Genomic DNA, 24,872 nt, shown 5'->3' with positions numbered 1-24,872 from the left:
TCTCAGCCAACCCGCGCTAAGCTTCTGCGTAGACGTCACGAGCTTCTAGGCAGATCAGGAAAATCCTCGCGGCCGGGAGCGTCTTCGTGCGCCCTCGCCCGGCAGTGCCTACCTAACGGTCTGAACGCGTGGCTGGCGCCTGAGAGCGAAGCGCGCGAGGCCGCCCAGCGACCGAAGCGGCTGGAGCATCGAGGAGTGGTCCTCAGTGAGAATTTAGGTCTGGTTTTTTTTTTGCTTTGTTTTGTTTTGTTTGCATAGGTTCATGCCGGTTTCCTGTCAGATCTGTGGGGGGGGGGTCTGGCCTCCTGACAGGCGTCTCCTCACACTCAAAGGATGAGGAGCACACATTGAAGTATTTTCCCTACATAGTTAAAAATTTTTCGGAGTTCCCGTCGTGGCTCAGTGGTTAACGAATCTGACTAGGAACCATGAGGTTGTGGGTTCGATCCCTGGCCTTGCTCAGTGGGTTAAGGATCTGGCGTTGCCGTGAGCTGTGGTGTAGGTCTCAGACGCGGCTCGGATCCCGCGTTGCTGTGGCTCTGGTGTAGGCTGGTGGGTACAGCTCCGGTTAGACTCCTAGCCTGGGAACCTCCATATGCCACAGGAGCAGCCCAAGAAATGGCAAAAAGACAAAATAAAAAAAAATAATAATTCAAATACCATCTGCTTTTAAAACCCTTCATGGCCTATTGGGCTGAGAGCCATGTTCAGTAGGCACTGCGCAAGAAATTCTTTCCAAGCAAGAACTGACCTTCAGGCTCTGTATCTGAGCAGTGGGCACAACTCTTCACTGAAATATTTGTAAATATTTTATCTAGTTCACTCATTCATTTATAGTCTTTGGACACCTGCAACCATTCCCAGTGCTTGGGATCCCTCAGGTGAAAAAAGGCCCTGCCCTCATGGGGCTTACAGTCAGGCCGGAAGCAGATAGGACTCCCAGGCCTAAGGGGTAAAGGGGAGTGTGGTGGCAGGTGGTGCTGCTGGGGAAGAAGAAAGCAGCAGCATCAGGCGGTGTACTGTGGTGCAGCCTGGTGGTCATTGTGGGCCTTGTTGCAAAGATACATTTAACTGGGTGCGACTGGGTGAGGGAATGTTCAGGGAGTAGGAAGTGAATGCCAGGCAGAGGGGAAGAGACAGTGTTCAAAATGTGGGATGCGACTCAGGTCTCTATAAGAAACTGTAAGAAAGGCTGGGATGTAAGTGGGTGCTGAGAATCCCAGATCTGGACAGGAAGACCCTTCAGTTACACAGCCAAAGCCATCCAACAGCACCTGACTGTGTGCAGTGCCCCCCTTACTGCTCACTTCTCTCCCTGCAACCCTTTAATGGCTGGAGTCCAGGCCTAGAGTATCAGACACTTTAAACCCTTAATTTGGGGTGTAATCTACAGAGTAAACAAAAGGAATTTGAAGAATTAAAAATTGTTCCCTTTAGGGTTGCTTTTTTTGGCTGCATCTGAGGCAGGTGGAAGTTTTTGGGCCAGGAGTTCAAGCCGAGCCACAGCAGTGACCCAAGTCACTGCAATGACAACCCCGGATCTTTAAACCATTGTGGCCACAGGAGAACTCCTAGGGATGCTGCTTTCTTTGTCCTTAAGAAAATGAATGTAAAATTTCATGTTTCAGTACCTGATCATAGCATGCCACAAGGAAACAAAGATGAACTTCTCTAATTTTCTCAAATAATCCTGGCCTGACCTGCTTGCCATATCATCTCATGCCTTAACAAACTTCAGCCCATAATAGAAAACACAGCTCAAAGGGATGTCTATGAAAATCTTCTTGACTCCATCAGAGAGAAGAAATTAATCCCTCCTTAGTGCTCCCTGATCAATTTGTTTATCATTATGAGCAACATCAACGACAGCAGCATAACCACCACCATCACATTTATTGAAGACTTATGTGCCAATAGCTGGACTAAACACTTGACTTGAATTAACTCATTTAATGCTCACTTTAATCCCTCTCTGTATTTATAATAACATGTGGCACTGTTTTATTTGTAGTTGCATTTGTCTTTCCCAGTAACTTCCAGGAATTCCTGTCATAGGACAGATCTTGGTAACTTCAAAACTTTACCATAAGCCTGGCTCAATAATTGTTTGCCGAAAGAATATATGAATATAAGTAGTCCCACTTGGGGCTTTTGTACTTTTTTCAACAGAGCTGTTATTACTCAAAACTCTTGTTTTGAAATGTCCTTCAAAGTCTGAGGTTACTTTAGAATCTCTTCAGGGATAGGGGGTCTTCCTTTGAAAGAGAAGTAAGTCACTCAGAGCTAAGTTTGGGGAATATGGTGATTTGAGTAATACAATTTTCGCACAAACAATAATAGAATAGCTTAGTGAAGAGACTGATTTTGTGTGTGTGTGTGTAGCTTAAAAGCCCGTTCTCAATCACTTCCCCCAAAAGTTTTAAATAATTGTGTCATCACTGGAGTAAGTTTATAGCCTCCCTTAGTGATTGTTTTGAATGGTAGCATTTACCTGGGAGTGTAAAGTTTGATATGCCTATTGCTTTATGTGTATATTAAAAGGACCAAAAAACCTTTTAGGCCAGCATACAGGTAAAGTTAGACCTGTACAAATAGGTATGACAATTCAAATGCAGAATTAGAGGGTAGTCATTCATGTATGGAATACCTATAATATGCTAGTCACTATGTTAGGTGCTGGAGATGCAAGATGATGATGATTATTATTATTATCTTGTCTTTTTAGAGCCGCACCCGTGGCACATGGAGGTTCCCAGGCTAGGGGTCTAATTGGAGCTGTAGCTGCTGGCCTACTCCACAGCTACAGCCACGCCGTATCCTTAACCCACTGAGCCAGGCCAAGGATGGAACCCGCAACCTCATGGTTCCTAGTTGGATTCATTTCCGCTGCGCCTTGACAGGAACTCCTAAAATTATTATTTTTTGTTCTCAGGGAATTCCTAGTATAGTAATGACTACATCCTTAAAATAATGCACTGCGGTGAATTACATACATAGCTTCAGAAATCATATTTGACATAAAGTGAGGTACAGATAATGTGTAATAAGCGAGGGATTATGAGGTGGGATAGAATTAGTCAAGAAGCCTTCCTTAGAAGAAATTAGCTTGAAGGGGGTTTTGAAAGAAAAACTTGGCATGGATTGGCAGAGAAAAGAAGTGGACACAAGACCTAACTCAGGAGTTCCAGTCATGGATCAGTGGTTAATATTAGCTGAATAATATCCATGAGGATGCCGGTTCCATCCCTGGCCTCGCTCAGTGGGTTAAAGATCCGACACTGCCGTAAACTGTGGTGTAGGTCATAGACACAGCTTGGATCCTGAGTTGTTGTGGCTGGGGCATAAGCTGGCAGTTGCAGCTCCAGTTCGACCCCTAGCCTGGGAACCTTCGTATGCTGTGGGTATCGCCCTAAAAAGACAAAAGACGAAAGACAAAAACAAAACAAAAAAACAAAGAAAAAGGTCTAACTCAGCCAAAGTAGTAATTTAAATGTTGCTTGGTGAACCTGGAGATAGATCAGAAAGAGGTGGATCATCTTGAGGGATATTTTGCAGAGGTCATAAAGGGAGAAGCCTGATGAAGCACTGCTCCCATGAGAGAACAGGACTCTAGTGAACATGTTTTCTAGATTCAGTGTCACTTTCCACTGGACAGTGCCAGATAAACATTGCCAAATTTCATCTCTCTAAACCTCATTTTTCATATTTCCATGCTAACAGCCTTTTTCTATTGACTCAAATAGAGGCAAACATGTAAACAAAAAGTGAAATACAAGCTTATACAGGAATTCCAATCTAATCCCCTCATTATTTCTCATATTTTCCTGTCTTTTTGCTATGCACATAAACAAAACAAATAAATAGATGCAAGAATTTTTTTTAGTACAACCACACCAATTTCTCCAGACCATGCAGGTTTTCAGGAAAGGAGCTAACTTTTAACAGTATCAAAGAAAAAATTTCCTATGTCCTTTTTCTCTCTCTCTCTCTTTTTTTTTTTTTTTTTTGTCACTTTCTTCAGCATTGCTGTCTTGTTTCTTCCTTTACAGCTTTTGGCCCTTCTCATAAGGATGGAAGTGCTACTGTTTGGTGTCTGGGGCCTGCTGGCCTTGATCCCTTGCCCAGGTGAGGCTATTTGGGAAAGTTTCTTTAGCTAGTATGTGCCAGGGCACAGGTCAATGAGAAAGAGGATAGGAAATTCCAAGTGGGGTAACACTTTAGTATTCACTCATCTGGATCCTTGGGTGAGACTCCTCTTTTCTTTTCTTTTCTTTTCTTTTCTTTTCTTTTCTTTTCTTTTCTTTTCTTTTCTTTTCTTTCTTTCTGTCTGTGTTTCTTTCTTTTTTTGCAAGCTGGGGGGTGGTGCACCCTCAGTGTATGGAGTTTCCCAGGCTAGGGGTCAAATTGGAGCTATAGCCACTGGCCACAGCCACAGCAACGCCAGATCCAAGTTGCATCTGTGACCTACACCACAGCTCATGGCAACACCAGATACCTAACCCACTGAGCAAGGCCAGGTACTGAACCCACAAGCTCATGGTTCCTAGTTGGATCGGTCTGCTGCGCCACAATGGGAACTCTGAGATTCCTTTTTCTTGGATCACTAGGACGCAGAATCCTTAGGTGTTTCTGGCTTGTAATTGGGGTAACCCAAATTAAGGGGCAGGATAATAGACCATCAGAAAGAACCCTAAGAGATGTCCCTTCTCAACTTGGCTCCTTGCTACCCCAGGACTGTCCTATTTTACTCTCAGAAATATTTTTACCTCTTTGTTGCTATCCTTTGTATCATGATGAAAGGAACTGGAGTCTTAGTGGGTAACATTGCTCCAAGAGTTGTATATTCCCAGAGGGGCCTGGTACGTGGAAGAGGAGATGGTGGACGTGAAATAGCTAAAGGGGACCTGTACTTTGAAAAACTTATGGGTTCCAAATGAGACAGGTTGGGGGTGTGGGGAGATGCGCTGGGGGTTTGGGATGGAAGTGCTATAAAACTGGGTTGTGATGATTGTTGTACAACTATAAATATAATAAAATTCATCAAGGAATTAAAAATAAAATAAAAGGGACCTGTAAGGGGACCGACCTTTCAGGAGATTGAGCCCTTCACCTATATCAGGCATTTAAAACCTCCCTGATGTCTCTCTCACTGTACCTGAGAAGATTTCTCTAATGGACTAAACTCTTTTTTTTGTCTTTTGTCTTTTCTAGGGCTGCACCTGCAGCATATGGAGGTTCCCAGGCTAGGGGCCTAATTGGACCTGTTGCTGCTGGGCTACACAACAGCCATAGCAACACCAGATCCGAGCCATGTCTACGACCTACACCACAGCTCACAGCAACGCTGGATCCTTAACCCACTGAACAAGGCCAGGGATCGAACCCACAACCTCGTAGTTCCTAGTCAGATTCATTTCTGCTGCGCCACGATGGGAACTCCCAGGCTAAACTCTTAAGCATCCAAAAACATCTGTTGCCTTCGCACCAAAGCAAAATGGAATAATCTCACTTTGAGAAGAAGAGGTGAAAAGTTCCATGGAAATTGGTGACCCTGGGAGTAAACTTTAGGTCAGTCAGTGGTTCTCAAGGTCACACAAAGGTCACCAGGAGTGCTTCTTTTGTTCCTTTGAGTATTTCCAGATCCTACCTTTGCAAATTCTAAATCATCAGTCTGAGGTGGTGCTGGAATCTGCAGTTTACAAGCATTCCGTCATAATTCTGGTGAACGCAATTCTCAGACCATAATTTGAGAAATTCTGCTTTGAGGTGTAAGCAACAAAACTCTCTTTCTCTCAGGGATCAACTTACCCCATGAGGGCCCTCGGCAGCCAATTCTGGGAGCTTCCAAGACTTCTGGAAATTTAGGAAGAGAATGGTTTCTTCAGTGTGATTTTTAGCAACATCGTAGTTTCCATGGTGACGCTAATGGAAAACCAGAGATCCCAAGAAAGATGATGAGAGGAGGGAATGGCAGTAGAATTAGGGTTCTAACTTGTTTATTAAGGGTTTTTTCTTGTTTAGTCCCCTGTACCTTTTTATTCAGAGTAGGTTTCCTCTTCTCTAACCTGTAACTAGATGGAATAGGCTCTGTAATTTCTTTGGGTCTTGTGGTCCTCACCAGAGTTTCGGCATCTGTGGTTGATCATTTCAGAGGCCGCAGAAGAGCTATTTGAGGTTTCTGTCTGGCCAAATCAGGCCTTTGTAAAGTATGGACAGTCCCTGATGGTCAACTGTAGCACTACTTGCCCAGATCCGGGACCCAGTGGAATTGAGACCTTATTAAAGAGAACCCAGGTGGGCAAAGGGCCTCAGTGGAAGGAGTTTCTCCTGGAAGATGTCACACAGAATTCCATCGTGCAGTGCTTCTTCTCTTGCGCAGGAATCCAAAAGGACATAAGCCTTGGCATCACTGTGTATCGTGAGTTGGGCTGAGGGCTGGGGAGGAAGGGAAGAGTGGGGGGAACATGACTATGCCTTATATAGGGAATAATTAGAGATTTCTGGGGGGAGTTCCCCTCGTGGCACAGCAGAAACGAATCCAACCAGGAACCAAGAGGTTGTGGGTTCGATCCCTGGCCTCACTGAGTGGGTTAAGGATCTGGCATTGCCATGAGCTGTGGTGTAGATTGCAGATGCGGCTTGGATCTGTGTTGCCGTGGCTGTGGTGTAGGCTGGCAGCTGTAACTCCGGTTCAACCCCTAGCCTGGGAACTTCCATATGCCTCAGGGGTGGCCTTTAAAAAAAGAAGAAAGGGGAGGGAAAAAAAAGAGAAAGAGATTTCTTGTAGGGAAGAGAAGTAGAGCTCTTAAAAAAGATTTCTGTCATACTATAGGGATTCTAGAGCCAATTATTTCTCTCTCCCTTTGGTGTAGGCTTTTAAGTTAGGAGCAGACCGCAGAGTGCATCAGACATCTGTGCTTGAAAATATGTTCAAATACAGGAGGCGTGTGCTAATAATGCTCATTTATAAATAATCAAAAAAGTACAAAATTAGTGCTGAAGTATTTGTCACGAATTCTTGTTGTGTTTGTTTGTTTTTGTTTTGCTTTTTAAGGCTGCACCCTCAGTACATGGAGGTTCCTAGGCTAGGGGTCTAATCGGAGCTATAGCTGCCATGCCAGATCTGAGCCAAGTCTGTGACCTACACCACATCACGGTGACACCAGATCCTTAACCCACTTAGCGAGGCCAGGGATCGAACCCGCAACCTCATGGTTCCTAGTTGGACTCGTCTCTGCTGTGCCACGATGGGAATTCCCGTCACAAATTCTTAGAATAAATAGGGATTAGAGAAAGGAGGGTCTTTGTCAGCTGGGATAGTTGGAGAGGTCTCCACACAAAGGAGCCTCTTGAGCTTCACTCCTGCAAATGGTTAGGATTTGAAGGGATGGGAACGGGTGAGGAGCATCTTTCAGGTGTGCAAATGGCGTTGGCAAAGATACAGCTGTAAGAGTAAGTGTGAGCTCTGTGGGGTGAAAGCTTAGTTAGCTTAGTGATGCTGCTTATACCTCTGAAGCCCTCTGGCATAAGAGCAAAGCTCTTCAGAATGGCAGCAGCAGTCAAAGCAAGGGACCTCCCCTCAGTAGTCACATTTCTTGGCTATGGCTTTAGCCACCTTCAGTAGGTAGAAGAGCCAGAAGGCTAACTTGTCCCATCTAGAACAGGGGCAGCAGAAAGCTGACACTGTGCATCAGATTAGGTTTAAGAGTAGGGGTCACCTTCTATCACAGGCTTCCCGTTCTATACCATTTCTTTCTGGAGAGCTAAGTAGCTGTCTCCCATCAAGCCCACCTTTTTGTCTTAAAGAGCCACCAGAGCAGGTAATCATGGAGCTGCAGCCTGCATGGGTGGCCGTGGATGAAGCCTTTATAGTGACATGCCATGTGCCCAGTGTCACACCTCTGGAGGACCTCACCCTTACACTTCTCCAGGATGACCAAGAACTACATAAAAAGAACTTTAGGAGCTTATCTGCGGCCTCTCAAAGAGCTGAGATCACCATCAATGTCAAAGCCCAAATGGAGGATGACAGGTGCAATTTCTCCTGCCGCGCCGAGCTGGACCTGAGTTCACGTGGTGGAGGGCTTTTTCGCAATAGCTCAGCAATCAAGGTACTCCGAATCTTTGGTGAGTCAGAGCCCAGGTGTGGAAGGAATCTTGGGGTTCATTTTCCTCATGTTACCTTGGCCTTTGGGACTCACCTCCCCTAGGATTTAGGATGGGGCATAAAGGTAATTGAGCTCCGCCTTTTCTTCAGTTTTAAACTCACTGTGGGGGACAGAGAGCTTTTAGCTCTACTCCCTACCTTGTGGGGTCCCTGTAACACGTGATTTATCATGGCTTTCCCCCTTTCTTTCCTTTTCCTCATTTCTTGGCAGAATTCTCTCAGAGCCCCCAAATCTGGGTGTCTTCACTTTTGGAGGTTGGGATGGCAGAGACTGTGAGCTGTGAGGTGGCTAGGGTGTTCCCAGCTGAAGAGGTAGCGGTCCACATGTTCCTGGGCGACCAGGAGCTGGACCCCTTCCTCTCCTGGGAGGGAGACACAGTATGGGCCAATGCCACCGTTCGGGCCACGGAGACCGGTGATCAGGAGGTGTCTTGCCTTGTATCTCTGGGTCCAGTGGAGCAGAAAACAAGAGAGCCAGTGCATGTCTATAGTAAGTGACCTGCCTCTTCTCACGAGGTTTCTCTGCTATTGAAAATGTCCATGATAAAGGCTTGGTGATTCCACTGCAAATGCACATACTACTCTTTGCTAGGTACACTCCAAAGCGAACACTAGTCTTCATCTTCTCTGGTAGGTGCTGGGTGCACTGAGGTGGTAGGTTCTGTCCAGGCTTCACCCTGTTTCCTTAAGCCATGCTATTTACAGAGTGATTCGGATTTTATTTTTTTATGTATTTATTTAGAGCCACAACTGCAGCATATGGAAGTTCCCAGGCTAGAGATCGAATTGGAGGTACAGCTGCCGGAGGTGCAGCCTCTGCAACCTACACAACTCACAGCAATGCTGGATGCTTAACCCGCTGAGCGAGGCCAGGGGAGTGAACTTGAATCCTCTTGGATACTAGTTGGGTTCATTACTGCTGAGGCACAACAGGAACTCCTGGGATGTTTGAACTTATTCCTGGGAGCAGTGATTTGAAGTAAGGAGAACATCTGAAAGATAAAAGGGCATTTGCTATCCTTGCTTCAGAGGCAGAGCCAAATATGCACATGTGGCATTTGTTATGGGAGAAGCTCTCAAATTCCCAGACCATCTCGTTGCTCCTGCCAGTCAGCAAAACAGTAATGGTACCCAGAGTCTTTCCCTCGTCGTTGCCTACCCAAGGGGTACCACCAGCAGCAAGAGTACACAAGTGGCTGCCAGTTTCAAGAAAGATGTTTGATTCTCTTTTTCCTTTCTTTATAGGCTTCCCTCCCCCAGTCCTGGAGATAGAAGAATTATACCCGTTGGCAGGGACAGAAATTAACATAACCTGCTCAGGGCATGTATTAACATTCCCCAGCCCTACTCTTCGGCTCCAGGGAGCCCCAGATCTCCCGCTCCCTGGGGAGCCTGCCTGGCTTTTACTTACCACCAGGGAGGAAGATGATGGCCGAAATTTCTCCTGTGAGGCCTCTGTAGAGGTTCAGGGTCAGCGGTTGAGCAAAAGCACTGTGATCCAGCTCCATGTCTTATGTGAGTAGAGGCCTGATCTTTCTTGTCAAAACAAGGATTATTAGACTTCCATTTCCAGAGATCTTGACCAGCAGTTTCATTATTAGAGTTGCCACATTCCTCTCATTAAAAAAAAAAAAAAAATCAAAGGAGAAAATAAAATTAAAGCTCTCCAAGCTTACCTTACCCCTGGAAAAGTGAGTAGGGAGAAACTTGGAACAGAAAAAAGAAAGTGGTTGAAGCAATCAGGCAGTATTAGTTGAGGGCCAGTGGCTGAGAACATAGGAAGTGATAGTTGGAGCTTATGCTGAGGAGGGAAATCTCCATACAAACTTACGTCAAAAAGTAGAAAAATCCTCATCTCTGGGTTCACCCCTCCCATGTTCTCACTCACTGAGGATCAAAGATGGGAAGGAGGGGCCCCAGAGCAATTCAGATCATTTAGTCTTAATCCATTAAAATGCCCTGTGCTGCATCTCAAACTCGTCCAAGGAGGAAAAGGAGTAACTCAAAGCAGGGAAGTAATGGTCCTCCCCTTGGGAAAGAAAGTTGTTGGGTGGAGAGGACACAGCATTTGGATTGGGGAGGGAGAGGGAGCTGAGTGTGATGGTGACGAGGGAATGTGGCATACTTAGCTGGCTCCTCTGGGGACTCTTATTTTCCAGACAAGCCACGATTAGAGGAATCTGGTTGTCCTGGCAACCAGACCTGGTTGGAAGGGATGGAGCAAAGGCTCACCTGTGTCCCAAAGGGAAACCCGACGCCAGTCTTGATGTGTACCTGGAATGGAACGATCTTTGACCTTGAAGTGCCCGAGAAGGCGACTCAGAACCACTCTAGGACCTACTGCTGCACAGCCACTAACCAGCTAGGCTCTGTCAGCAAAGACATTGTGGTCATTGTTCAAGGTGACTGCAGCTCCCCTGCTGCCAGGCTCAGGATGGGAACCTCCCAGGGGATTGAGGTCCTTTTTTTTTTTTTTTTTTTTTTTTTTGTCTCTCTGTCCTTTTTTTTTAGGGCCATACTCTCAGCATATGGAGGTTCCCAGGCTAGGGGCCTAATTGGAACTGTAGCCACTGGCCTACACCACAGCCGCAGCAACGCCAGATCCGAGCCACTTCTTCGACCTACACCACAGCTCACAGCAACACTGGATCCTTAACCCACTGATTGAGGCCAGGGATCAAACCTGAAACCTCATGGTTCCTAGTTGGATTCATTTCTGCTGCGCCACAATGGGAACGCTCCAGGATTGGGAGTCTTAAACAAACATGGAAAGAAGAAAGATTTCAGTGGGCTGGGGCAGGGGGATTCTCTTGCCCTCGAACCCTCCCAATTCTCTGTGTTCTATGCTTTAGCAGGACTGGATGAAGGAGTCGGTTCCACCATCTTCATCATCATTATTGTCGCCCTTGGAGGGGGTTTGATCATCATAGCCCTGTACTTGAACTATCGGCCCTGCAAAATAGAGGAGGAAATTGCCCTATAGGCAGAAGGAGAAGAACAAAGAGGAGGAAAGCCAGTTTGCTGTTCAACAAGCAGAAAAGTACAGTGCACATAATTGTTACATAGAACCTGATATTTGGTTGACGGCCACCTCTACTCCTGGGGTTTCCTCAGGGAGGGAAGAGGGGATAGAGGAGAAAGGAAGAGACAGTCCTTTGTGTTCTGTGGTCCCCTAAAGCAATGTTTCAGGCCTTCATGTCCTCTGTAACCAATGCACCCACAAGGTCAGCTCCTCAGAGTAGGAAGTTCAGTCTCAATGTTCAGCCAGTGAGGGGGCCTTTGCCTCTTTGCTGCATGCTCAGTCAGTCCACTCTAAGGGGCAGAAAAGAAGACCCTTCCTGCGCCTCCTCATCCCAGGTCCCACTGCCCTTTGCTCCCAAACGTCAGACTGAAGACATAGAAATATCTCTGAAGTACAACTCATTTCTCATGGTTTTCTCATGACTACGTGGGAACCGATTTCTTAGTCCAGAGACAGGACTTTGAAGGGAGTCAGTACCCTACAAAGGGCTAGGAATCAGAGCCCTATTCCTCCCTACACACCCCCCTGCTCCCCTAACCGGGGGTTCTGGAATGCCGGCTCCCAGAGCTGAGCGTCTAGGCTCAGTGTCTAGCTAGGCTTCAATTCACTAACCATCTCTGTGTGCCTTAAGAGGAGTATGAAAATCATAAAAATCCCACACTGGGTCAGACAAGCAGCTTTCTCAGCCCAGTGTTCTGTCCCTGAAGTGGAAGGTTAGAGTGTTCCTGTGAAATCGGGCTCCAGACATCTCTGAATTCCTTTTCGTAATCCATTATAGAGTAAATAAATCATCTGTGAGTTCATGTTAAACATACTATTTTTTTTAACCTGTACTAGTTCTCAGGGTAGAGTTCAGTGTTTTTTTCTCCCTTTCCATAAAGAACTATATATTTTCATATGTCTGCAAACGATTTCCTTTAAGCTTCAGGAGGACTCTTTCTATGGCGTGTTCACTGTGTGATTGAGCTTCCTTCTCTGTTCTTTGTAAAGATTATATTCACTTCCTAGAGAAGACATGAGGAATTGTAAAACCAGGTATTTTCTCCCAAATCAGTCAGGTATAGGTCACTGAAATGTTGGATATGATAAAAATAAAAGTGATTTTATGATATCTGAAAGTATTTCTCTTCTGTGTCATTGCTGAAAGCTTTCAGTCACATAGTTGCACTTTGAGTACAATTTCTAAGAAAAGAATGTCCAGTTGATCACATAACCAACCAGTCCAGGGCAGGTGGTACATTTGTTCAGGGAGCAGCCTTTTTGACTTTCCTTCAGAACTGAGGTTCAGACATTCAAATAGAGGTCCACAGCCTTCCAACCTGAACACATCAGCTAGAAAGAACACAGCACTGGGCATCAAAGAGAAATACTATCTCATTCTTTCCAGACCTTCCCTGAGTATGGGTTATAGGTAAAATAACCCTTTGGTTTCAACACATACAAAGCAGTGGGGATTCAATGGTGAACAAAATACTGCCCCTGCCACTACAAGCTAGAGCACATCAACAGGAAAGTACCCTAAATCCTATGGCTGGGAAAGCACAGGACCTAACTCAGGATCTAGAAGGGCTTCCTGGGGGGAGAATGGAAATATTGTGTTTGATTTTGCAAAACAGCAGCCCTCCAAAATGACCTTCTCAGCTTCAATTTTTCTACTAAACATAGTAGCCACTGCTCTGTCATCATGTGATGAACATATATAAATTACCTACTTTTCTCAACTGAGCCCGTGAAGAAATAAGTTAGGAAGCCGAGTGAAGGAATTTGCCTCATCCAGGAATCTCTAGCCATTTCAGTGTCTTGAGATCAGCCGTATCAGGTCTGTAGCTGTCTCATGTCTACACCCCCTCCCCACCACCCCAGTGCTTTGTGGCACAGTGAATCCTAAACAGGAGGGAGGAAGGGGGTCATTCAGACTCCTTGGTCCACCTTGGAGAGCCTGGAGGCTTAGTCTGCCCCTGCCTTTGCTCCTTACCGCCACTTGGTGTCACTGTTGACAACAGTCCCTCCAACCTTGCTCTACTACACACCCAGGTTCCCAGGTGGGCTGCCAAGGATCTTCCAGGGAGGCCTTTCTACTTCCAGGGCTTGGGTAACACCTTACATGGGTTTCCAGGGTTACAGTTCTTAGAGCCGCATACTTCAGATTAGGTTCCTCAGATGTGGGTAGGCTCTTTCCCTTGGAAAATGCTTTGGAACCTCTGTTGCCTTTCCCTTTCTTGGGATCTTGGGATCCATACTATCAGCGGTCAGGTGGCCTCTCCCAGTGAATTCTTTTTTTTTTTTTTTTTTTTGTCTTTCTAGGGCCGCATCCATGGCATATGGAGGTTCCCAGGCTAGGGATCAAATCGGAGCTGTAGCCACTGCCCTACACCACAGCCACAGCAAAGCCAGATCTGAGGCGTCTGTGCCCTACACCGCAGCTCACAGTAACACTGGATCCTTAACCCACTAAGCGAGGCCAGGGTTCGAACCTGCGTCCTCATGGAGACTAGTCAGGTTTGTTTCCACTGAGCCACAACGGGGAACTCCTCCTGGTGAATTCTTAAAGCACAAGGGATCTCTCCTGACATTTGTTTTCCAGGATTATAGAGCTGGTCTCTGTCCGCCCTTATAAAAGTTAGTCACCTTCACTGTCTCGGGGAGACCCCACCCTTAAAAGGATTTGATGATAACTCCTTTTCTGAACAATAGAGCAACCAGTTCACACTTTACAGCAGGTACCCTCATTGCCTCCAGGTGAAGAGAGCTACCTTTACTACTCCAAAAGTTTGTCCTCTTAAGAAAGTCAAGGTAACTTTCTTTCAGACCTGAGAAAACACAGATCACCTGTGGGGCTTCTTACTGTAAGGATAACAGTTTTTACCTATTTTATTTTTTATGGCTCTACCCTCAGTATATGGAAGTTCCTGGGCCACTGGGCTGCAGCTGCACACTAGATCCTTTAATCCACTGCACCAGGCTGGGGATTGAACCCTCACCTCCGCAAGTGGCCCAAGCTGCTGCAGTCAGATTCTCTCTCTCTCTTTTTTTTGTCTTTTTGTCTTTTTAGGGCCCCACCCGTGGCATATAGATGTTCCTAAGCTAGGGGTCCAATAGGAACTGTAGCCGCTGGCCTACGCCAGAACCACAGCAATGCGGGATCCAAGCCTTACTGTGACCTACATCCCAGCTCACGGCAACGCCGGATCCTTAACCCACTGAGTGAGGCCAGGGATCGAACCTGAGTCCTCATGGATGCTAGTTGGGTTCGCTAACTGCTGAGCCACAACGGAAACTCCCAGCAGTCAGATTCTTAATCCACTGCACCCACTTAAATACTGGCGGGAACTCCAGCATTTACCTATTATAGGATTATATTTGGAAAGAAATAACATAGTACTTGTAAAAACACCAACACGGTGTAGTTCTCTTGTGGCTCACTGGGTTAAAGCTCTGGCATTGTCACTGCAGCAGCTTGGGTCACTGCTGTGGTGTGGGTTTGATCCCTGACCTGGCAACTTCTGCATGCTGTGGGTGCAGCCAAAAGCCAAAAACGCTAGCGTGGTGTTGAATACATGAATTCGCAAGTATTTTCACCATATAATGTTGGAGGTAACCATACCCATAATTATAATAAACTGAAAGCATGAGTCAGAAATCTGTGACAGCTATTGAGAGTCATCAAAAGTTATATGCACCATCAATACTTCCTTTTTCTTTTTCCATTGTGTTCTCTTTTCCTCTTTTTATATTCCATTTCCTTTTCCTTCTTATATATCCCCCCCGCTTTTTTTTGGCCACACTCATGGCATGCAGAAGTTCCCGGGCCAGGGCTCAAACTCATGCCACAGCTGTAACCAGAGCCATAGCAGTGATAACACAAGATCCTTAACCTGCTGAGCTACCAGGGAACTCCAGAAAATATTTTTTAAATTGTGCATTTGGATGTAATATACAACATGGCGACTGTAGTTAATACTGTACTGCATATTTGAAAGTTGATAAGAGAATAGATATTAAAAGTTCTCGTCACGGAGTTCCCGTTGTGGTGCAGTGGTTAGCGAATCCGACTAGGAACCATGAGGTTGCAGGCTTGATCCCTGGCCTTGCTCAGTGGGTTAAGGACCCGGCATTGCCGTGAGCTGTGGTGTAGGTTGCAGACGCGGCTCTGATACTGCGTTGCTGTGGCTCTGGTGTAGACCAGCGGCTACAGCTCCGATTTGACCCCTAGCCTGGAAACGTCCATATGCCCCAGGAGCGGCCCTAGAAATGGCAAAAAGACCAAAAAAAAAAAAAAAAATTCTTGTCACAAGAAAAAAAATTTTGTAACTTGTGGTGATGGATATTAACTAGACTTATTGTGGTGATCATTTTGCAATATATTCAGATATCAAATCATTATGCTGTAGGGAGTTGCTGTGGCACAGTGGGTTAATGATCCAGCGCACCTCTGTGATATTGCTGGTTGGATCCCTAGCCCAGCACAATGAGTTAAAGATCTGGTGCTGCCACAGCTACGGCACAGGCCACAGATGCAGCTTAGATTCAATCCCCGGCCTGGGAACATCCATATGCCTCAGGTGCAGCTGATAAAGGAAAAAACATGATGCTGCACACCTGAAACTAATATGTTTTCTGTCAATTATATCTCAATTTAAAAATTTAAATTGTGGTGAAATATACATCAGATAAAATTTACCATTTTTAGGTGTACAGTTCAATAATGTCAACTACATTCACATTGTTGTGTAACCAGTTTCCAGAACTCATTTTCATTTTGCAAAACTGAAACCACACCCATTGAACAATTCTCCACTCCTCCTCCCCCCAGCCCCCGGTAACCAGAATTCTACTTTCTGTCTCTGTGACTACTCTAAGTATGGAGGGGGGGTGGGGGGGTCATCTAGTATTTGTCCTTTTGCTATTGGCTTATTAGAACTTTTTAAATTGTTTAGAAATGGAAACAGAAAGCCTCACGACTGGCCCAGGTCAATAGACTCCTTTTGCCCCCTTTTACAAATAACAATACCTGTGGATGCATCTCCTCTGTGTGGTCCCAAATCGGTGATTCTTAGCCTTCTCAACCAGGGAGCTTTTAAAAATTCTCTTGTCCACATCCCATCCCAGATCCACCAAAATCAGAATCTCAGGGAGTGAAGGCTACTGCAAAAATTGTTTAGAAAACACCCGAGGCATTTCTAATTTGCAGCAGAGGTTGCCATCCACTGCCTAACCGGAGAGCTGAAAGGCAGATTAACAGTCAGCAAATCAAAGATTCTAAGGCGGACGGTATTTAAATTCTTGTTAAATTCAAAACATTGGCAAAACCAACCTCGCATCTTTGTAATTCTCAACCAGCAGTGGTGGAGTTGCTTTAACTACACCCGGAAGGAGCTGACTAGAAGCGCTTTGGAGTGTGGCTCCCCCTGCAGTCTCCTGCTGTCATGACAACTCCCCTTGAGACCCCTCTTACTAGGGGCTATCACACCCCTTTCTGTAGATGCCCCTCTCCTGGCGCATTCATTCAACACATACTTTTTAAGTTGGCTAGCTTTATTCGAGCCAAGAGATAATACTTTTAAAGACCATGAGATTTGCAAACAATTCTAAGGTCAAATGAGGGATATTACGGGGATATTGATTTCAGCTTGATGTAAGAAATACTTTTCTGAAACCAGACCAATTTAATAGCATCAATTGTGTTGTGAAATAGAGTCCTTTGATTCTAGTGCTACACAAGTGAGTACCACCTGTGAAGGATGCTGTAGAGTAACTTTCCTAAATTAGAAGGAATTAAGATGACCTGGGAGGCCCTTCTAACTCCGTGATTTGATTGATTTGATTATTATTATTATTATTTTGCTTTTTAGGGGCCCACTTGCGGCATGTGGAGATTCCCAGGATAGGGGTCTGAATTGGAGCTACAGCTGCCAGCCTACACCACAGCCACAGCAACACGGGATCCAAAGCTGCTTCTGAGACCTACACACAGCTCATGGCAACGCCGGATCCTTAACCCACTGAGCAAGGGCAGGGATCGAACCCGCAACCTCATGGTTCCTAGTCGGATTCGTTAACCACTGTGCCACGACGGGAATTCCCCCAGCTACAACTTCTTGAGTACTGTAATGTGTCAATCACTTCAGAAACATTTCATTTAATCCCACAGAAGCCTTATACGGCAATGCATTATTATCTCCACTTTATAGGTAAGGAAACTGAATCTCAGAGAAGTTAAATAACTTATTCCCAAGTATAATAAGTTCAAGTCTTTTACTCTTTCTGTTATACCAAATTATCCCAAATTACTCCTCTTAGAAAAAATTGCCCACTGACAGCTTGGGTTAATTTTTGCTCTTCAAATGATTTTAATACAAATTAGTTGCCACTGTTTAAAAATTAGATTTCAAAATATGTATGTATAGATTTCCATGAAAGTCTTCATGTCCCGTCTGTTTTGAAGAATCAGGTCTGGCAGCCCTGTTCCCGCAGTCTTGAATGGTGACACAGTGGGATGGGCCCCCTTTCTTAGCTGGGGTCTGAGGTTTTTTGGGTTTTTTTTTTTTTTGCTTTTTGCCTTTTCTAGGGCGGCTCCCTCGGCCTATGGAGATTCCCAGGCTAAGGGTCTAATTGGAGCTGTAGACTCCGGCCTATACCAGAGCCACAGCAACTCGGGATCCGAGCCGTGTCTGTGACCTACACCCCAGCTCACGGCAATGCCAGATCCTTAACCCACTGAGCGAGGCCAGGGATAGAACCCACAACCTCATGGTTCCTAGTCGGATTTGTTAAACGCTGAGCCACGATGGGAACTCCTGGGGTCTTAGTTCTTTCGGTTGCTCTGGCCCCACCCCTGTGCGTTGTCTCCCGCACAAACAGCCTGAGTGCCAGTTGCTATTTCTCACTTGTCCCACAGCCCTCATTACTTATGTGTATACCTACCTGGCACCCGTTGGCACTGGATTTGCAACCCTCCGTTTAGAATCTCTCTTCCACTTCCCTTACCCCAATTCAGATCCCAAACATTTGGTTCTGTTTGTCCCAAGGTCATTTTTGCATTGTTCCCATTTCCCAAGGGTAGTTGGGCCTAATGTGCATTCACCTTATAGTTTCATTTCTCTCAATGTTTCCGCACATGTCAGGGCGTCTTGCTTCAGAACGTAATAGCCTGTCTTGCTTTCATCTCTTTCCATTCTTGGGTACTTTATGGGAGGCGGGGGGTGTAGCAGGATGGGGGGTGGTCCTGACCTATGAGTGCCCAGCAAGCTGGGACTGCAGACCTGAGCAGTGGGTGCAGTGGGTGTGTAACAGAGAGGAGGTAATATGCCTGCTCTTTCAAGCCCAGGAAGAACTGGGTCAACCGTCATTCAGCGTCTAGGTCCCCAGGAGACCCCCATGGATGCCTGCAGGTTGTCTTCCCACCCCCACCCCTTGCCCTACTGCCCCACCTCCCTCCATTGCAGAGTGACACCTACTCAGACAATACGATGCAACCTCGTTTTATTAGGAAAGGACAGCAGGCATTGGGGTGGCACTTTCCAGGGTCAGGGGAGGTACTGGGGAAGGGCAACAGAGATGCCCAGCAACTAGAAGGCACAGCTGCTCTCCACGAAGCGGCGACACTTCATGACCCGCAGGTATGTCTCAGCCTTGTGCAGGTCCTTCTTGAAGCAGGAGAGCAGCCCGTAGTTCTTAAGCAGCGCGTCATCACTGCGCAAGTTTGTGTCAAATTTGTCATAGGTTTGCTTGAGGATCTGTCCTGCCCGGGGGCTGCCATCCTCCAGCTCCTGCAAAAGGGAGAGAGAGACAGAGGTCGAGTCCTTGGCAGCGGCGCTCTCCTGTCCCCTCCGTCTTCCACCCTCCCCTCCATGCTTGGAGAAGGACAAAGAGGGAAGACTCCGCAGGGGGAAATGAGGAAAAGATTTCTCCAGGTCAAGGCTGGACTGCTACAGAGAGAGCAGCGGACCCCCTCCCCCAGCCCACGTGCGTCCCCCCACCACTCCGCTCAGCCGGGAGAGAGCCGGCATGGGCCCCAGTGTGCGGGACCCGCAGCGCCATCCCCACCCGCATCAGGGCCTGGATGCCCTCCTCCAGGTCCTTCAGCTTCTCGTAGACGCGGTCTGAGGTGCCAAACACCAGGCTGTTGGTGAAGACCCTGCTGAGGAACTGCACGGGCCCGAGCCACGACTGGATGAGCAGCAGCGAGAAGCGCAGCAGCTCCACGTCCTGCGGGCAGATGCGTGGATGGTGGACACTGCCTGCTGCCCGGCAAGGCCGGCCTCTGCCGGTGGGCGTTCCCCTCACCACCCCCGCCCTATGCCACCATCACCCCCCACCAGCTCGGGGAGAAGGCTGCCCAAGGCCCTGATGATGAGAGATGGGGCAGCCTTCTTAGGAAGAGGGAGGTCCCTGCTCCCCGGCTGGCAGGTGGCCACTCACCGATCTCTGCTGGGCCTCGTCCTTGCCCGTGGGGGCCGGGATGGTCTCCGAGAAGCAGAAGGCAGCCTGGGCATTCTGGATGGAGTACCTCTGTCCCTCCGGGATGTAGGCGCGCTCCTGGGAGAGGGGACAGCCATCCAGGTCTACACTGGGGCACGGTTCTCCTTGCTGCTTTTCTTGGGAACCCCCTTCAGTTTACACTCACCTGATAGCATCTTCGGTTGGACGCAATACTCTGGAACCCCTCATTTTCCTCCCACTAGGCAGAGAGGGACGAATTCACCCCTCTCTACCACCCCCCTCCAGCACCCTCCCTGGGGAGCTTACAAACTCCTTGTAGGTGTCGGCAGCCAGTTGGTGCAGGTGCTGGGCCCGGAGCACAGCGTTGGCAAATAGGCTGGACAAGGGCATGGCTGGGAAGGCGCCCACCTCCCGAGTCCAGGGCAGGCAGAGCAGGGCGAAAGCCAGGAGCGCGGAGGTCCGAGGGCCTAGAGACCAGGAGGGCCCGTGAGAGAGGGATCCCAGAGACAAGAGGCCTGGGCTCCACCAGCCCTGTCCCTTTTCCTCCCCCTTCCCCAGGGACATTTAAAACTTGGCCGCGTATCTAGGGGTAGATATCCATGCTCACATTCGGAAGCCCCAAAGCCCAAGGTTGGTGCCCCATCCATCTGCATGGCCCCCACGTCATCCTTCAGAACACACCAAGCCCACTGGGATTTTAGGGGCACTTGCCTGCAGCCATCACAGCCGGTGAGCTGTCCACAGGTCCCTGAGTGGTCTGGGGAGCTGGGTCCTGGGATTCTGGAATTGGTCCCTTTTGGGCCCTTTTTATACCCTGGCCTCTTCTCTCTCCCTCTGCCCCCACCTATTTTCTCTATACATTTATGCATGGCCCACTGGCAGGCATGTGCTAATGGATAATTTAGAACCTCCTCCCACTCATCCTGTTCCAGCTCCTCCTCTGGGGTCATGTCCCCCAGGTCCGTCAACTTCCGCTCCCCACTGTCACCAGCCCCGAGAGTTGTCGTACACACAGGGTCTCAGCTTGAGAGACCACCCGATCTGTCCTTTTTCAAGGGGAAGGTAGCAGACACACTCTGGCAGGGTGTCATGGTGGGGTTGTCCACCAGCATGAGGAGGGCCCATGCTGGTCCCCAAAAAGGGACAATATTCAGATGGATGGATGTACCCTGAGAGCTAGGCTGATGCTTCCTCACTCTTTACACCTTTACTCCTCCCTGCACTGATGCCCTCCAGCCACCAGAAAGAATATGTGTGTTGGGAAAGGGGGCCAAGGAGAGCACTCAGTTCCGGGGTTTCTGGGCATGGATTCCAGCTTTGCCCCGTCACCATCCTCCTGCCCCCTGACCTGGCCTGAGGCACAGCTGGATGCAGTGCTAACATCGACCACTAGAGGGTCCCAGCTCTACACTTTGCCCTATGCTTTCCCTGAGCCTAGGGGCTCCTGCAGGTGGGTGGGACAAAGGACCAAAACTTGAAGTATTGCCTCTGACCCTGGGATCTGTCACAGAGATCCTGGGAACAAACACTGCCCACAAGTGTTTCCTCCTGTAGCCCTGTCCCCATCAGAGAACCTCAATGTTGGAAGAGTCCTTGAGGGCTTGAGGCTCACCCCCAGCACTGGAGTTTGGGCACAGCACCCTGAAAGATGCCCTCTCCAGCCACTGTGGTCTCCTACAAGTCTGTCTTCTCCTTAGTAGCTGTATTGTGCGTATCAGGTTGTGAAGAGCGTGCCTGTGCCATCTCACATTAGACCCTCGCGACCACCTAGTGAAGGAGGGATCCTTATCACCCCATTTAACAGAGGAGGAGACTGAGGCTCAGAGAGGCTTACTTTTTTTTTTAAGGGCCGCATTCGCAGCATATGGAAGTTCCCAGGCTAGGGGTCCTACCGCACAGCCACAGCCACAGCCACAGCCATGCCGGATACTTAACCCACTGAGCAAGGCCAAGGATCGAACACGCGTCCTCACGGATACGAGTCAGGTTTGTTACCACGGAGCCACGACAGGCACTGCTCAGAGAGGCTTACATGTTACAGCTTCCTAAGCCCTTTCTTCAAAGCAGACTGGGTGGGTGCCACTCTATTTTTTAAAACTTCTAGATCCCTCAGATCACAAGGATCCTGCCACTAGTCGCAAGAGTGCCTTCGCCTCATTTAGTCCTCCTTCAAGAGTCAGATTGCTGTCCATCCATTTCCCAGATAAAAACAGCCCAGAGACACGGGGTGTATGGTGGAGACCACACAGCAGGGCAAAGCTAGGGTCAGGAAAGCTAGGGCCACAGGTGCCCAGGGTTGGGGCCACTTCAGCATCGGGAGGTCATCAGCATCAAACTGTCTCCAGGGATGAGAGCACTTCCTCTCAGTTTAAACCGTCCACCGTTGAGTGGAAGAACATGTAGCACTCGACTCTGTGGGAAAACAAACCAACAAGCAAAGCTTTCTGGAGGTGGTTGATTATGGTGTTGGCACCCGGTGTGGAAAAGTCACACCCCCCATGGCCCAGAACCTGAGAGCTTGCACCTTGCAACATCCGGCCCCCTTTTAGGATCAGAGGATAGAGTTGTCTTTTCTTGCATCTTGAACCATTGCCCATCTGTGCTCCTGATTCGTTATCCGCTAAGAAGGGCACCGGGATCTACAGGACCTGTCCCCAGGCAGTCCCCCAGGAGGACTAGGAGGAGTGTCATTATAGGCTCAGAGGAAGGTGAGGCCACAAGCAAGGTGAGGACCCTCCTTTCCTCTCCTTCCAGCTCCACCAAAGGGGAGGAGCCCGGCGGGAAGCGGGGGAGGGTCTCTGAGCCCCATGCAGTGTTCTGCCCCCTTGAAACATCTTTCTTCTCTGTCACCTGGGGGAAGGGGCACTGAGGTGGAACCTCCCATGACAGGCCTCTAGCTAATGCTAGGGGACTAGTATGTGAACTGTGGACCATGCGAGAAGCCTCAGGTCTCCCCTAGGAGTTAGGGTACAGGAGCCCAAGTTGGGGACTGCTCAAGAGCCACACAAGGTGGGCACCAGTGAGGTGTGGCTGAGGCTCCTACCAGGCAGGTTACTGCCAAGAACAGGTAGGACCAGCCAGAGCAAGGGCACGTATCCTCTCGCCAGCCCACTTCTGCTTGGCCCACGCAATGCTGGGGATCCCTGGGATACACTTTCATAACAGGTTACCACGATGGCGGCCATCGGACCCAAAGAGGGAAGAACCGAAGAGTGTGGAGGTGGGTACCCGGGATCCTTTTCTCTCGTCTAGAAAAGGTCTTTTTGAGGAGCTTTAGTCATGGAGACATATACATAATTCATTGCTAGTAGAAGAGAAACTTTGAATTGGACCTGAGATTTTCCCACCAGTGGGAGTCACCCAGCCTTTCTTGTGGCACCATCTGGGACCAGATGCCTGGCTTCTCCAGGCTCAGAGACTGCACACAGCGGCCTCTGCATGGTGGCCAGCGGGGAGAGGCTGTGACCTGCATCTCCAGCGTCAGCCTCAAAGGGCTCAGGATGAAGCTCCCATCATCTTGGGATCCCCACAGATTTCCGTGTGTTTGGAACTCCTTTCATATTTCCAGAATTGGCCAGCCCTGGGGTTCTCTGTACCTGTTGTAGCAACCCACAGTTCTCCTCTTGATCTGAAAGTGGCCTATTTCAGACTTCAAGAACCCCTCTGAGGTTCAATTCCCTGGGGCTTGGGGCCGTCGCATTAATTACAGGCATACTTGTCCTTACCTTAGGCGCAGCCTCAGAGCGGCTGGTGGCAGCTCTTTCCAAGCCCCTCTTGGTCACTTGGGGTTCACGTTTCTCACCTCTCTCTGTCCCACCTTCCTTGAATCCAGAGGCCGGGACTGCCCCCAGGGAAGGCTCCACCTCTTCTTTGCTTTGAGCATGAGTCTTGACTGCATTGATCATAGCACGTTGGGTCAATGTCTTTAGAGAACATTATTGTTCTATTAATATTATGCCCAAGGGCATCTCCAGGAGAGATGGGGAAGGAGACCAACATTTCTGAGCACCCTCTATATGCCAGGCAGTGTACTGGGTGCTGGGGTGGTGGGGTGGGTGAGCCGAGTTTCATACAAGGACACTCAGGCTCAAAGCGATAAGTAGTTTTTGCTTTGTTTTGTTTTGGTCTTTTTGGAGGTTCCCAGGTTAGGGGTTGAATCGGAGCTACAGCTGCCAGCCTATGCCACAGCCACAGCAACGTGGGATCCGAGCCAAGTCTTCGACCTACACCACAGCTCATGGTAACATCGGATCTTTAACACATTGAGCAAGGCCAGGGATCGAACCCCCATCCTCACAGATACCAGTCAGGTTCATTACTGCTGAGCCACGATAGGAACTCCTGCAATAAGCAGTTTTCCCAGAGTCTTTCAGCTGCTCAGTGATGGCTGCCCAAGACTCCGATCTTCCCACCACGCCGAGCTCTTTAGATGCCTCATCTGGGAAGGACAGTGGCACTGCTGGGTGTGGACAGACCTATCCTTAGTGCAAAGCTAGCAGGGTGGGATTCAATCCCCACTCAGAAGATGCTCAGGGAGCTTGAGGGGAATCGATCACAAGGAGCATCAGCCCAGAGCAAGGTCCACCGGCGCCCAGAAGACCTTCAGAGAAAAACAGCCTGATGTAGCTCAATTTAATGAACCAGGTCGCATCAGCCTTCACATGTGTGTTGCACGTTTCAGTGTACATCACGTTTTCACTTCCTTTATCTCATCGGACCCTAGGGTTTGCCAGAGGATTCAAGTATGGAGGAGGGGCCTTGGAGGGCCCTGGGGCTGGGGGCCAGGCACTCCTGGAAGTTGCTGGGGGGTGTTGTTTACACTGAGTGAGGACCTCTGAACAATCTGGAGGTGCCGAACAATCTCTATCACTGGACCTACTGAATCGTTTCCACCTTGGGGATTATTCCCCAGGGACAAAGGCCCATTGAAAAGGTAGTAAGTTCAGGGGCGTGTGCAGCAGCTGTGGGAAGTCTGGGGTGCTTTCCTCGTTGTGCTGTTGGCTGGAAATAACCTTTGCCTCCTTCCACCTTAGTCTGTGGTTATTTGTGAACATTTTATTCCCTTTACGGGCATGAAAGCTCTTTGAGGCTGGATTCATGCCTTTCATCTCTTGGATCAGCCACTCGTTCTCTTATTCAGGCACTGAGTGATTCAACAAGCAGTCGTTGTTCCTCCCATGTGCCAGGCATCATGCCAGGCAGATGGGCTTACCTAGATAAACAAAGGACACGATCTTTTCT

General features: G+C 48.3%; 2 protein-coding genes and 1 long non-coding RNA gene across 4 annotated transcripts; 1 reads left to right on the top strand and 2 right to left on the bottom strand.

The window, feature by feature from the left end:
• The first annotated feature begins 63 nt into the window (after positions 1-63).
• LOC125114003 (intercellular adhesion molecule 5-like) lies at positions 64-12,263 on the top strand. 2 transcript variants are annotated; one of them, XM_047756964.1, is made up of 8 exons: positions 64-217; positions 4,050-4,125; positions 6,152-6,418; positions 7,807-8,127; positions 8,379-8,657; positions 9,413-9,682; positions 10,327-10,569; positions 11,023-12,263. In XM_047756964.1, the coding sequence occupies exons 2-8, from the start codon at positions 4,071-4,073 to the stop codon at positions 11,148-11,150; spliced, it is 1,563 nt and encodes a 520-aa protein (XP_047612920.1). In that variant the 5' UTR covers positions 64-217; positions 4,050-4,070; the 3' UTR covers positions 11,151-12,263. The 2 variants fall into 2 exon arrangements, with proteins under 2 accessions (XP_047612920.1, XP_047612919.1); XM_047756963.1 differs by having other exon boundaries at positions 11,020-12,263.
• On the bottom strand, positions 9,014-16,486 carry LOC125114007 (uncharacterized). The gene is made up of 4 exons (XR_007131664.1): positions 16,201-16,486; positions 10,400-10,441; positions 9,579-9,781; positions 9,014-9,159 (listed from the first exon to the last, which is right to left on the bottom strand). It is a non-coding gene; the product is annotated as an uncharacterized LOC125114007 (long non-coding RNA).
• A 2,168-nt stretch (positions 16,487-18,654) lies between these two features.
• LOC125115039 (somatotropin) lies at positions 18,655-20,276 on the bottom strand. Its single transcript, XM_047758773.1, has 4 exons — positions 19,938-20,276; positions 19,611-19,727; positions 19,236-19,397; positions 18,655-18,958 (listed from the first exon to the last, which is right to left on the bottom strand). Exons 1-4 carry the CDS (start codon positions 20,193-20,195, stop codon positions 18,758-18,760), a joined length of 738 nt encoding a protein of 245 aa, XP_047614729.1. The 5' UTR covers positions 20,196-20,276; the 3' UTR covers positions 18,655-18,757.
• Between the last annotated feature and the right edge of the window lie 4,596 nt (positions 20,277-24,872).

This window comes from Phacochoerus africanus, chromosome 14 (assembly GCF_016906955.1).
Source record: "Phacochoerus africanus isolate WHEZ1 chromosome 14, ROS_Pafr_v1, whole genome shotgun sequence".
NCBI lineage: Eukaryota > Metazoa > Chordata > Mammalia > Artiodactyla > Suidae > Phacochoerus > Phacochoerus africanus.
Note: the sequence above shows the minus strand (reverse complement) of the source record. Positions and strands in the feature narration are given on the sequence as shown.

Bases quoted from the DNA above. Each gene is read 5' to 3' on its own strand.
- LOC125114003 (XM_047756963.1), top strand. From the start codon at position 4,071: ATGGAAGTGCTACTGTTTGGTGTCTGGGGCCTGCTGGCCTTGATCCCT. The intron at 4,126-6,151 runs GTGAGGCTATTT...TGATCATTTCAG, and splicing joins GGCCTTGATCCCTTGCCCAG to AGGCCGCAGAAGAGCTATTT. The intron at 8,658-9,412 runs GTAAGTGACCTG...CTTTCTTTATAG, and splicing joins AGAGCCAGTGCATGTCTATA to GCTTCCCTCCCCCAGTCCTG.
- LOC125115039 (XM_047758773.1), bottom strand. From the start codon at position 20,195: ATGTCCCTGGGGAAGGGGGAGGAAAAGGGACAGGGCTGGTGGAGCCCA. The intron at 19,728-19,937 runs GTAAGCTCCCCA...CCCCTCTCCCAG, and splicing joins CCGACACCTACAAGGAGTTT to GAGCGCGCCTACATCCCGGA. The intron at 19,398-19,610 runs GTGAGTGGCCAC...ATCTGCCCGCAG, and splicing joins ACGAGGCCCAGCAGAGATCG to GACGTGGAGCTGCTGCGCTT.